Source organism: Jaculus jaculus, chromosome 3 (genome assembly GCF_020740685.1).
Source record: "Jaculus jaculus isolate mJacJac1 chromosome 3, mJacJac1.mat.Y.cur, whole genome shotgun sequence".
NCBI lineage: Eukaryota > Metazoa > Chordata > Mammalia > Rodentia > Dipodidae > Jaculus > Jaculus jaculus.
Genome location: NC_059104.1, coordinates 122,185,500 through 122,199,744, shown reverse-complemented (window position 1 = coordinate 122,199,744; position 14,245 = coordinate 122,185,500). Strand labels below are relative to the sequence as shown.

Sequence of the window (14,245 nt, the reverse complement as noted above, 5' to 3'; positions counted from 1 at the left end):
CTCTCTCTCTCTCTCTCTCTCTCTCTCTCTCTCTCTCTCTCTCTGCCTCTTTCTCTGTCTGTTGCTATCAAATAAATAAATAAAAGTAAACAAAAGAATTAAAACTGTTGCCAGGTGTGGTGGTGCACGCCTTTAACCCCAGCACTCTGGAGTTGTGAATTTGAGGCCATCCTGAGACTAATTCAAGGTCAGCCTGGGCTATAAGACCCTACCATGGAAAAACAAAAATACGAAAGAAAGAGAAAGAAATAAAACTGTTAAGACTTACTCTGAAGCCAGGCATGGTGGTGCATGTCTTTAATCCCAGCACTTGGGATGCAGAGGTAGGAGCATCGCCATGAGTTTGAGGCCACCCTGAGAATACACAGTGAATTCCAGGTCAGCCTGAACTAGAGTGAAACTCTACCTAAAAAAAAAAAAAAAAGACTTACTCTGTTTCAGATGCCATGCCAGAAACTTTCCATACACTTTCTTTTTCCCAAAAGTCCTGCTGAAACAGCTTTCTACAGATGGGAAAACTGTCAAGAGTCCAAGTTTCTTCTTCAAAGTCATCTTTCTGGTGAGAAGCAGCAAGGAGCGTTGAACTTGGCTATGGACTGCAGGGCCCCAGATCTCTGGAGTGGTAGGGTCTTGTTTTTCTGAGGAAACGAACGCTTTGGGACCCACAAGTCTGCAGAGCTGGGTAAGACAGAAGCTGCTCAGCTTGGGGCTGCCTGCTGCTCTGCTCTACACCTGAACCTCATAGAAGCTGGTCAGTCATAAATAGGCTGCTGGCAGAATTCCCATAGTGGTGGTGCTCAGGAGGACTCCTGCCTTGAAAGTAAGTGTGAAGAGAAGGCAGGAAGGGGCTGCATCTTTCCTCTTTCCACCACTGAACCTTCCTGGTTCATTAAGAATAGTTGCTGTCTTTGATGCATCTTAGAACTGCTGCTGTGGAGAGATCAGCCTTAAGTTCAGGCTTAAGGTAGAGGCTGAGTTCCCCAGGATGTCCAAGGCTCTCAACTCAGGCCAGGTTATAAGCATTTAGCCTGAGAAAGGTTCAGGGCAGGCTTCTGCCAAGGAACTGTGAGCTCCTGGGTGGTGGAGATCGAGTGGCCTATTCTCTGGGGTTCCGTGTGTTCTTGAAGTTTAGAGGGTGTTCTCCAGCTTTTTTTTTTTTTTTTTTCAGGGGGTATGGTTCTCTCTTTCCATTCTCTCATTGCCAGTACAATTCACAGCAGAGTTGGAAACACAGTGTTCAGCAGACAGCATGAGAAAGCTCTGTGCTGAGGTGAGGGCTTGCAGGTGGAAGATGACCCACCTCCTTGTTCCTGGACCTGCCCCTGGCTCTCTTTCAGAGGCCAGCAGAGCCTCTGGCACTTGGGTGCTCTAGCCTCATGCTTGGGGTGGATCTGAGATATGGAGGCTGGTGAAAGCAGAAATACTGCTGTAATGAAAGAACTGCAGGTGGAGACAACTTGTCTGAGGAACTGTGGATGTTTTGTGGACCCTTCATAAAAGTTAAAGCTAGGCTGGTACTTAATAGGATATGGCTTACATTGGCCCGGCCCTCAGTATCTCTTGGCCCCATAAAGTCTCTGGTTACTGTGAATTGGTTACTCATCCAGGAGAGTGATTGTGGGCTGAGACTAAAACTCTGAAATTCCCAGCCCATACACCACTGGTTAGTAAGGCTGCCTACAAATGGAGAAGAGCTTTAAAAAAAAAAAAAAAAAAAAAAGACTTCCCCAAGGAATGCCTGGTACCCCTAGAACTCCTGGAACCAGGTCACTTCCTCTTCTGTCTGTATGCATGTAATGGCTAATAGGGTGTCAGGTCTCTAAGGATGATTCCGTCTGCTTTGATATGCTATGATGCTACTCTGGACAGAAGGTCCTAGGAGCAGACAGGGTGCTGCCCACCTGAGGTAGCCTTGTTTCCCACAGCCCATCTTCATGCCTGTGGCAGTGGAGGGAGTTGGGTGAGTTACCCTCTCTAGCCTGGGAGGAGTAAGAACCTCCTCTCTGTGGCAGGCCATGCCACTATGGTGGCAGCTCCTGGTGGGATTGTCAGCAGTCATGCCCACCAGGGCTGGAGACAAGCCACTCAATGTCTGCATGAGCACTAAGCACCACAAGGCAGAGCCTGGTCCAGAAGAAAAACTCTATGTGGAGGTAAGGAGGCCGGAGCTGGCCCAGTGTCTTAGTGGGCTTCTTTGAAGACAGGTCAGGGAAGGAACACAGATGCTAACTGGGTTCTGGACCCTGCTGACCCTCATTACTTTCTTAGCTTCAGGGAGTGATCCAGGGTTCCCACCTCTGAGCTACTCTGGCTCACTGCCATGAATCAGAATAGGTCTACCTCCCAACATGCCCTGGAGAAACATGACTTAAGTGTTCCCTCCCAGCATTCCTAAAGGCAAGTACGGGGATGTGGGAGGGGAAGTATTAGCATATGAGGCCCTCCACCCTAACCCCAGACTCCTTTCTTTGTATTTGATCTCTATGCATGTGTATGTATATGGTATAGAAGTGTGTATGTATGCATGTTCACGTGTGTGTGAAGGTCAGATGTCAACATCAAGTGTCTTATTCAGTCATTCTAAGGTTACTTTTTGAGACAGGGTCTCTCACTGAACCCACAGCTCGCTGATTGGGCTAGACAAGAGAGGTTGCAAGCTCCAGGGACTACCTCCCTCCCCGCCTCTGTGTCTCCCTTCCCCTAGCGGTTTATGTGGATGCTGGGGATCTGAACTCAGGTCCTTAGGCTTACATGACAAGCATTTTACTCACCAGGGCATCTTGTCAGCAACTTGCTTGCTCCCAAAGGTTGCTGCTGCCTCTCTGGAGCCGAACCCTGGAGGCTACATTCTGTAGCAAGGAAGTACTGGGGGGGGGGTCTGTTTTCAGGTTCTACCTGCTGTTTGGGTGAATGTTAACAGATTATCGGGGCTCCTCCTCTACAGAGGTGCTCTAGTTATTCCACTTGCTTAGGATTTCTCTTAGGGCACATTTCGCTCTGTCAGCCTTCGTCGTGAGACCCTCGCCAGCCCCGGCCTCTTGCTCCCTCCTACTGCTTCTTCCTCCACCCTCAGTGCTCGCCCTGGAAGGACAATGCCTGCTGCACGGCTTCCACGAGCTGGGAAGCCCACCTCACGGTGTCCCCACTCTACAACTTCAGCCTGATTCACTGCGGGCTGCTGACCCCAGCCTGTCACCAGCACTTCATCCAGGCCATCTGCTTCTATGAGTGTTCCCCTAACCTGGGACCTTGGATCCAGCCGGTAAGGAGACAGAAGGCAGACCCAGGCCCGCTATTTCCACTTGATTTTAGGATCAACTCTCCCAGAGGCTAGTAGGAGTGGAGATGCTGTCCCTCTAGAAACAAGAACAAAAGCAAAAGCTTCTACTGAAGAGAGGGCTGGGGACGCTGCCACTGTCCCTCGAAGATGGCAGGGGGGATGATCACGGGAGGCTTGATGGAAAGAGGCAGCTTGAATTCCACTTCTCTATCTACTAGCTGCTTGTATAGCCTGGGGCAACGCTTGGCCTCATCATTCTCATTTATGAAACAGTAGAGTTTAAACACGTTGCCCAGCGCCCGGCACAGGCCGTTGTAGAAGTGCTCCCGTTGTGCTCTCTCACTTTGCCGGCTCCCAGGGCGTCCTAAGCGGGCAGGAGAAGATTTCAGGCGTTCCACTGTGCCGGGAGGATTGTGAGCAGTGGTGGGAGGACTGCCACTCGTCTTACACCTGCAAGTCCAACTGGCAGGAAGGTTGGGACTGGAGTCAGGGTGAGTGGGCTGACTGGGCCTGGCGGAAAGTGATCCCTCAGGCGCCCTCAACCTGGGTGCAGATGTAAACCCCCTTTGGTCTCATGGGGGCTTGGGGAGGGAGAGGAACAGTGCGATGTAAGCTTTACACCCTCAACCCCCACAGGGAAGAACCGCTGCCCAGCTGGAGCTCTCTGCCAACCTTTCCCGCATTACTTTCCTACCCCCACGGACCTATGTGAGAAGATTTGGAGTAACTCTTTCAAGGCCAGTCTTGAACGTAGGAGAAGTGGGAAGTGTCTCCAGAAATGGTTTCCACCTCACCAGGGCAACCCTAATGAGGCTGTGGCCCGTCTCTTCGCCAGCCCTGCCCCAGTCCACAAGCTGTCCTGTACCGTCACAGCCTTCTATCTGTGCCTGACCTTCCTTTTCTGAGGGCCCCTTCTTCTCCTACTTACATCCCTGGCCATTGCCACCTCCTTCGCCAGGCCATTGACTCAAAGCACACGTCGGCTGAGGGGACTGAGCAGCTAAACCCACCGGTTCTACCCAAGGTCTCCTCCACTGCTCTGCTCTGCCTAGACTGGCCTGGGAAGCAGCTGGAAGCCAACATCTTCAGTGACCCCATACCTCTTTGCTTTTGGAGTGGGTACTTTGATAGGATGCTAGGCCCTTCTTGTAAGGTCCACACCCACTTCTTTCATGATGGAGCTGGTGGTGAAAGCCAAGCGTCCATGACAGGCCATCCTACTAGTGCGCCTTCAATAAAATAGCAGGACACTTCTCTCTGTGTGTTCATTTTGTTCTAGCCCCATGAGCACCTATCCAAAATGTGCAGAAAGCAAGCCAGTTAGGCTCTTGCTTGCCTAAGAATTATAAACTTCTATTTTCCACATATCCTCATACTGCTTCTCTGATGGCTATGATGGGAGTACTTTCAGCAGCCTCCTTTTTATTTTTTTAAAATATTATTTGTGAGTGTATGTTATAGTGCGCACACACACATTACATACCACAGAGTGCACGTGGAAATCAAAGACAACTTTAGGGTGTTTCTCCTCTCCTACCTTTTTTGAAAAAGGATCTCATCTTGCCATTGCATTCACCAGTCTAGCTGGTCCATGAACTTTCAGATTCTCCTGGATCCACCTCCCATTGCAACAGGCACTTTGATATTACAAATGCAGGTGACACTTTGCATCTGGCTTTGTGTAGGCACTGAGGTAACTTGAGTTGGCACCTTGCAAGCAAGTGCCTTTAACCATGGAGCAATCCCCTCAATCCTCAGCCTCTGGTTCAAACAAGTGATGCACCATACAAAAGACCCAGTCAGGGTGAGGGATGGGCCCCCAGACTACCAGCTCTGCTCTGGGTGCTGAAATTCAGGCAACTGCCTCACCTGAACCCAGGTCCTCACCATTACACCACAAGCACTTTATCCACCAAGCCATCACCCCAACCCCAGTTGCTCATTCTTGCCAGGCACTTGCAAACTCTTATCAAATAAACTTGGCCTCCATTATTTCTATGTTTACCTTGAACTGGCTCTTTCAGCGAGCAAACTGTCTCAGGTAGATGATTACAACCATAGAGCCAAGTGTGGGGCTAACGATCTGAAATAGGAGATAGATGTTCACAGAATATCGAGAAGAAAGGGGCCAGCCAGATGGGGGCTCTGAGAACATCTCATAAATAGGTGAGGCTTGAGCTGCAATGGAAGAAGGCAGTGCACTGAGAAAGAATGGAAATGCTCATCAAAACCCAGCTGAGAGGGCTGGTGAGATGGCTTGGGGGTTAAAGGCACTTGTTTGTAAAGTCTGAGGACCCAGCTTTGATTCCCCAGTACCCCATAAAAACAGAAGCATAAAATGACACATGCATCTAGAGTTTGTTTGCACTAGCAAGAGGTCCTAGTGTGCCCATGCACTCTGTCTCCCTCAAGTTAATGAATAATTAATTTTTAAAAATTCATCTGAGAACACTTCAAAGCATAAACCATAAGAACAGAGCTGTTAGTTGCTCTTAAATAGAGCAATAAATTGTCCTAGAAATACACTGAGGAAGCAGCATATGGTGCTGCATGTCTGTAATCCTAGCACTCTGGAGACTGAAGAAGATTGCTACAAGTTCAAGGCCAACCAGAGGGTGGTGTGTGTGTGTGTGTGTGTGTGTGTGTGTGTGTGTGTGTGTGTATGTGAGAGAGAGAGAGAGAGAGAGAGGGATCTGTTCAGAATGGAGGAATGGGAAGAGTCAACTGAGAGTGTAATGCCTTTAAAGCTTTTGGGGTATAATTATCAAAAAGTAGCCAAAATAGGGCTGGAAAGATGGTTTGGTGGTTAAGCCACTTGCCTACAAAGCCTTATGGCCTGGGTTCTATTCCCCAGTACCCACATAAAACTAAGTCCAGATGCATGTGCACATCTGGAGTTAGTTTAAAGCAGCTGGAGATTCTGATCTGCCCATTCTCTCTCTTCTCTATTTTCTTAAAAAATAATAAATATATTTTTAAGTAGCCAAAATAGAACTGGAGTGAACAAATCTAATTCTGTGAAATACCATTACAATGTATTGATCGCTTTGTGCAAGGGGCTCTGCTGAGTGTTTAACATGTTAGGTCATTAATTTGATCTTCATGAAAGCCTTTACACATATCTTCACTTATCATCTTAGAGCTTTAGTCAAAATGGATTTGAAACCAGTCACGTCTGACCCCTAGCTCCAGCCCATAGGTTTGTCCTGAATCTCCAGCTCCACAATGCAGTGGAGCTAAAGAAAATGAGGGAAGTAGGGAAGGTGAAGGCTGGCTGGTCCTGGGAGAGGTGGTGCTAAAGAGAAACTGAGTTCTTACCCTGTATGTCTTTAGGATGAGTGGTGGGTTGTAAGCAATGGAGTGAGCTTTCAGATTTTCTGATCATTTCTGTGTGATCTACACACAGGGCAAAGTTCCTCCTAACACAAAGCTCAGAGCCCTGGTTTGGCCATCCCTCCACTCCAGTGCTCCAACATAGAGACAGCTACTTTGAACTATCTCTGGATTATACAGAAAATGTTATTTTAAATTTTTTTTTATTTTTCCATATTTTTATTGACAACTTCCAGGATGGCAGAAAATATCCCATGCTAATTCCCTCCCTCCCCCCACTTTCCCCTTTGAAACTCTACTCTCCATCAATATCCCCTCCACATCTCAATCAGTCTCTCTTTTATTTTGGTGTCATCTTTTCCTCCTATTATTATGGTCTTGTGTAGGTAGTGTCAGGCACTGTGAGGTCATGGATATCCTGGTCATTTTGTGTTTGGAGGTACACGTTTTAAGGAGTCCTATGGCTCTTACATTGTTTCTGTTACCTTTTTAGCAATGGACCCTGAGCCCTGGAAGGTGTGATTGAGATATTTCACTGCTGAGCACTCCTCTGTTACTTTTTCTCAGCACCATGGTGCCTTCTGAGTCATCCCAAAGTCACTGCCATCTGAAAAAAGAAGGCTCTCTAACCAAAAGTGAGAGTAGTGTTGATATATGGGTATGAACACTAAAAGAAATGCTTACTGGGCAGTTTGATGGGCATTTTATGTACACTTAGTCAGACATCAGCAGATGTTACAGCCCTAGGGCTCATGACTACTCCTGTTTCAAGTTTTCAGTATCAGGGATGTATCCCCTCCCATGGAGCAGGCCTGCAGTCCAATTAGAGGGTGGTTGGTTTCTCCCATAACAAACTTGCCACTATTGCACGTGTTGTCTCATTTGGCCTGGCTGACCAAATTTAAGGCTTGCAGTGTCCACTGTTGAGTATCTTCACTAGTGATTTCTCTCTCCTATTGAACTGCATGCAGAGTGGCTTTCTCCAGCTTTCTGTCAGCTGGTCTACATGGAGGAGATTCTCAGCTCAGCTCCAGCAAGATTTCTTAGTGACTTTGCAGCACAAGTATGTGAAGTCTTCAGCAATAGGGCCTTACCATCTATTCCTGGTGGGAAGCCAAGGGCCTCAGCAGTGGCCTGTAATATTTTGGGGGCATCAGGGACCACCCTGGCCAATAACTCACTGGAAGGTATCCCATCCCTGGTGTTAAAATTTTTCTAGGGCTGGAGAGATGGCTTAGCGGTTAAGCGCTCGCCTGTGAAGCCTATGGACCCAGGTTCGAGGCTCGGTTCCCCAGGTCCCACGTTAGCCAGATGCACAAGGGGGCGCATGCGTCTGGTGTTTGTTTGCAGTGGCTGGAAGCCCTGGCGCACCCATTCTCTCTCTCCCTCTATCTGTCTTTCTCTCTGTGTCTGTTGCTCTCAAATAAATAAATAAAAAATGAACAAAAAAAATTAAAAAAAATTTTTTTTCTAGTATCAGGCTGGAGAGATTGCTTAGTGGTTAAGCGCTTGTCTGTGAAGCCTAAGGACCCCGGTTTGAGGCTCGATTCCCTAGGACCCACGTTAGCCAGATGCACAAGGGGGCGCACGCGTCTGGAGTTCCCTTGCAGTGGCCGGAAGCCCTGGCACGCCCATTCTCTCTCTCCCTCCCTCTATCTGTCTTTCACTCTGTGTCTGTCACTCTCAAATAAATAAATAAATAATGGACAAAAAATATTTAAAAAAATTTTTTTTCTAGTATCAATCTTTAAAAAGTGGTTTAGGGGGCTGGTAAGATGGCTTAGCAGTTAAGGCATTTGTCTGCAAAGCCAAAGGACCCCAGTTCAATTCTCCAAGACCCATGTAAGTCAGATGCACAAGGGGGTACTTGCATCTGGAGTTTGTTTGCAGTGGCTGGTGGCCCTGGTGTACCCATTCTCTCTCTCTCTCAAATAAATAAATAAAATATTTTTTTAAAAAACCAAGTGGATGGTTGAGCCTAATAATGGTACCAAATTGACTGTATTTGCTCAGTACAAAACTAATAAAAAATAAAATAAAAATAAATAAATGCAATATTTTAAAGCAAAGAAAAATATAAGTGGTTCAGGGCTGGAGAGATGGTTTAGCAGTTAAGGCGCTTGCCTGCAAAGCCTAAGGACCCATGTTCAACTCTCCAGCACCCCTGTAAGCCAGATGCACACGGTGACACAAAGTAGTACCTGTGCACAAGGTAGCACACCATCTGGAGTTGATTACTGTAGCTGAAAGCACACCAGTTCCCTCTCCCTCTCGCTCTCAAAAAAATTACAAAAAAAAGGTGGCTTATCGTTTCTGCCACACATTTAGATTATCTTTTGCTCTGTTCTATGGTTTCTTAACGTAATCTTCCAATCTTTTTAATTTCAGCAATCCATTTAGAATTTCCAGGACAGCTTTCATTCCCTTGTTGTTCTTCACAGCCTGCTGTTTTTGGTTTTATGGATGTAATATCTTCCTGAGCCTCACTGAAGATCTAATTAAAATTTTCCTCCGAAGCTTGTTCCTGGTCTCTGAATGTTTCCTACAAGGTCATTCTGTTCTTTTCCTTCATGGTTTTCTGCGTGTGGCTGATTTTCTCTGCTTCTGCCCATATTGAAGAACTGAGGAAGATAAGCACAGAACAGCTTAGTAACCCAGGACACTGCTTGGCTTGGGCCAGAAACACACCTTTCTTCACAATGTACCAAGCAAACTGTTGACAACCTGGGACTTCAACTTGCATTGAGATGTATAGATACCTCACTTCAAACAATGGACTAAGTCTCCCCGTCCCTAAAATCCTTTGGTAACACCACTTTTGTGCCCAGTTTCTATTCCAATATGATCTAAGATATATTCTAGATTATGAACCAAGGGATTGAGGGGAAATCTGGCCTGGACTGGTTTGGGGTGCGTGTGCAGTAAGACAAACCATATCCTCTAAGTGAACCTTTGGGGAGAATCCCTTACTTACCATTTTATGCCTATGCATATTTGGGATTATATATGAATAAAATCAGATCACTCATGAGAAGAAATGTGCACCCTACAGAAAAGGTTATATAACTCGAGTGTGTCAATCAAAATAGAGAACCACGCAAGCTACGCCCCTTAGCAACCAGGCCTGCCTTCTCATGGAGTTCTTACAGAGAAGCCCTGGGCAACAGTCTGGGGTCCTTGAGTACTTTCCCACTCGGGTGGCTTGCTGACCCTCTTAGCAATGTGCTATCCACTTTGCTCTTAATAAAACTTCTTGCTGCTTCACTATTTGTATTCTCCTTTCTTCAATTCTTTGACTAAGATGGCATGAACCTGGGAACACCCAGAAACCACTGATGGCAGAACAAGGGTCTGGGTTGACTTTTGTAGCAGGTCTGGTTTCCTCTATAGTTGTAGATATGGGCCTTCTTTCCCTCAAACCAAAGCTGCTGGGGCACTGTGGTATAAAGGTGGGGTGTTGACTGGAACACTTTGCTTAAGAAAGCAAAGAGAGAGCTGGGCATGGTGGCACACGCCTTTAATCCAAGCACTTGGGAGGCAGAGGTAGGAGGATTGCCATGAGTTCAAGGCCACCCTGAGACTACATAGTGAATTCTAGTGAGCCTGGGATAGAGTGAAACCCTACCTCAAAAAAAGAAAGAAAGAAAGTGGAGAGAAATCGAAACTACTTAACTGAGCACCAGGCAAAGCTGTTTATTCAGAGCATGCTCTGTAAGAAGGGAGTCAGAGCTGGGCATGGCGCACGCCTTTAATCCCAGCACTCTGGAGGCAGAGGTAGGATTACCATGAGTTTGAGACTACCTGGAGACTCCATAGTGAATTCCAGATCAGCCTGGGTTAGAGTGAGACCCTACCTCAAAAAGCCAAAAAAACAAAATAAATAAATAAAAAGAAGGGAGTCAGTCACTACACACTGCGTTTTGACAAAGAATCAAAGTTGGGTAGAGAAAGCTTCAGGTGTGCTCTGATGGAGGCTATAGAAAGGGGAAGCTAAGGTGAGGAAGCTTGAACCCACAGGGCTGGGTAGGGGGAACATTTGGCTTTGTCTCTTCTTTCTGTTTGGAAGAAGGGATAAAAATTAGGGGACTTGATAGCTATTCACTATACCTATGTTACTTGGGGTGAATTATTAGGGTCCTGACATGGCTACTTGCTAGAGGCAGTGACCTAATTACCTACATGTCTGCTGGCCTGTGGACAATTACTGTAGACAGTGAGTTGGATACTTGCTTTTGTTATTCAGGCTGGCCATTGTCTGTCTGTATATTTAGTCTTTGTATTCAACTGCATTGCAGTGGGGACCTTAATCTGCCCAAATAAGGGTGCGTGCCTCTGGAATGCTATCACTCATGTGGGAAGCTTTAGCCCTCTCCAGAATTTCATTTACGTGTTCAGGAAAGAGTTTCTCTAAAAGCTAATGTGTAAACTTGGCTAGCCTGAGCTATGGTTTGGGCACAGGCAGAGGTGTGGAGGTTGTGAATACTTTTTCTGCACCCCATCCCTGTCAGCTGTAAAGCAGAGTCTCCCCAAGGTTCTGCCTGGCAGAGCAGCTTCTTTTCCATTTCTTCTGCTCCTTTTGATGTTCTTTCCTAGGTATACCATCTTCTAAATATTTGTTTAAATTTCTTTGTTTTTTTATTAAGTAGAAATATTTTATGGATACATCATGTGTTGCTACCATCATTTCCCTCCTCCCTACCTCATTCTACTGTGGGCACTCCTTAGTGGGATTGCTATTGTTCACCATGGAGTTGAGGGTTATGAGTTGTGAGAGCAGCAGTCAGTCACTGTGGTGGTGGGGGGCAATGTCTCTGGATATTCTTTCTGCCCCTTCTTCTGAGAGATTCCCTGAGCCTTGGTGGGTGTGCTTTAAGTCTCCCTTCATGTTGCACTCTCAGCAGCTTCAGGACTTTTGCTCTATGCATTCTGAGTATCCTCGGTGTCTGTCTGCATCACCCTGGCTCAGGTTGTCAAGCTCACTGTGGAAGCAGCACTCTTGCTCATCTTGCCAATTCCTCTGTGATTTCACCTGACCTCTGGCCAGTTGTGTGAAGGGTGGTTCATCTCCTGTCAGGAAGTCAGCTGTCTGTTCTTATCTTGTTGATAGATTTTGGATGTCCTTGATTCTTACTGTTTTCCGAAAAAGAAAAATCAAATGCTCCAATGGAGAGTCAGATCAGAATAGGTTACAGGGGATAACCATTGTAAATTTGAGAGATTTTGATGGATATAGCCTCACTTTGAGACAAAGACTTGTGGGAGCTTCTCAATGGAATCTATAATCTTGGTCTCCATAGGATTCTGACTTGGTTTCCAGTTCCATTTATGGGTTCCTTTCCACTGAGTGGATCTCATAACCAATCAGAGAGCCATTGGTTACCCACTTAGGCTGTGTGCCACTATTGCACAGGTGTGTACATCTTGTCAGGCTGGTTGCTTTCATATAGCAGTGTCCCCTACATGCTCACAACATTGTGGCCATTTTCCCACAGTAGCTCATATAGTGCTTTTCTGCACTATATGAGCTAACCATCTGAGAACTGACTTCCTTCCAGATTAAGCCAGATCTCTCATTCTGTGTTGGCAGCGTATGGTATCTTCAGTAATAGGATCTTACCTTTACTTGGGTGGGTAATCAAGTGCTATAACAGAAGCCTGTCTTGTTTTGGGTACCTCATAGATCTCTCTGATCAACAGCTCAACGTGGGTTGTAACCAATTTCTGGTACTAGGTGTCACCATCCAGAGCCCAAATTTTTAGGGCTAGGCTCCATCCCACCCTCTCTAGGATCCTTCTTACCAGATGATCCCTCTGTGCTACTATTGAGGGTTATATCTTTTAGTCTGTGATACAGGAGAAATATGGTACCAATTCATTTTGGATTTAGTTTTGTATATATCTCCCCCAGCCCTTCCACTTCCCTCCCCCAAACCTTTCTATCCCTCTTAACTGCCCCATGAGTTGTCTGCCAGGTATGCCTGCAACTTTAGCTGTTCCAGTTTAAGACGCACAGATGAGGGAGAACATGTGGCATTTGTCTTTCTGTGCTTGTGTGAGTTCACTAAGTAAAATCTGTCCCAAGACCATCCATTTTCCTACAAATTTTATTATATCACTTTTTCTTACTTCTAAGTAGAATTCCATTGTGTAAATGTGCCACATCTTTATTATTATCCATTAGTCAAATGATGGGCATCTAGGTTGATTCCAATTCTTATCTATTATGAATTAAGAAACCATATACATGGTAGAACAAATATCTCTGCAGTGAAGAGTGGAGCTTTTAGGGTAGACACCCACTAGAAGAATGGCTAGGTCAGTTAGAAGCTCTATTTTCATCTTTTTCAGGAGTCTTTATATTGATTTCCAAAGTGGTTGCACAAGTTTCCATTCCCACCATCAGTGAATGAGAGTTCCTTTTTCCCTGCATCCTCACCAACATTTATTGTCATTTGATTTTTTTGTTTGTTTGTTTTCTTTGCTTTGTTTTGTTTTTCAAGGTAGAGTCTCACTCTAGTTCAGACTGACCTGGAATTCACTATGTAGTCTCAGAGTGGCCTTGAACTCACAGTGATTCTCCTACTTCTGCCCCCCAAGTGCTGGGATAAAAGACATGAGCCATCACACCCAGCTTCATTTGACTTTTTTTAAATGATTTATGGAATTAGTTACACAGTCTCAAGGTGGCCTTGAACTCATGGTGATCCTCCTACCTCTGCCTCCCAAGTGCTGGGATTAAAGGTGTGTGCCACTATGCCCAGTGAGGCACACTCCTTTTGGTAAGGCTGAAGTGGAGTAACTGGAAGTGAACATCACATATCTGGAGTATTTATTTGATTCTGTGGGTTCTTAATCTTCTGGCCATGTGAAATAGCTGGTTAGTTGTTGGTCAAGAGTCCTATTTTATATAAAACCTAGCTAGTATTTGGTATATGTAGTATTGCAGCCTGCAGAACCAACATGGTATAGCATGTGCACTAAGAACTCAATAACTGGGAACTGGGATTGTGGCTCCCTGAGTAGAGTGCTTGTCTGCATGCCCAAAGCCCTGGGCTCAGTCCCCAACACCATGTAAAGGGAGCGTGGTAGTGGATGTCTGCAATCTCAGCCCCGGGGGGTGGAATCAGTAAGGCCAGAAGCTAAAAGTTATCCTCAGCTACATAGTGAGTCTGAAGCCAGCCCATGTCTCAAAAAGAAAAAAAGAATAGGAAAAGACCTCATTAACTACCTATAGATTAGCTGCATTAGCGTTATGACTCCTAGAAACTTCCTCACCACTGGTTCCTAGCACATGCATTTCTTTTTTTTCCCCTCAATTTTTATTAACATTTTTCATGATTATAAAGAATATCCCTTGGTAATACCCTCTCTTCCCCCACTTTCTCCTTTGAAATTCCATTCTCCTTCATATCCCCTCCCTATCTCATCAGTCTCTCTTTTATTTTGATGTCATGATCTTTTCCTCCGTTATGATGGTCTTGTGTAAGTAGTGCCAGGCACTATAAGGTCAAGGGTATCCAGACCATTTTATGTCTGGAGGGAGCACAATGTAAGGAGCTCTACCCTTCCTTTGGCTCTTACATTCTTTCTGCCACCTCTTCCGCATTAGGCCATGAGCCTTGGAAGGTGTGA

At 45.8% G+C, this 14,245-nt stretch overlaps 1 protein-coding gene across 1 annotated transcript; it reads left to right on the top strand.

The window, feature by feature from the left end:
- Positions 1-731: 731 nt before the first annotated feature.
- On the top strand, positions 732-4,185 carry Izumo1r (IZUMO1 receptor, JUNO). The gene is made up of 5 exons (XM_004661878.2): positions 732-820; positions 2,013-2,153; positions 3,074-3,262; positions 3,639-3,771; positions 3,917-4,185. The coding sequence occupies exons 2-5, from the start codon at positions 2,016-2,018 to the stop codon at positions 4,183-4,185; spliced, it is 729 nt and encodes a 242-aa protein (XP_004661935.1). The 5' UTR covers positions 732-820; positions 2,013-2,015.
- The last annotated feature ends 10,060 nt before the right edge of the window (positions 4,186-14,245 follow it).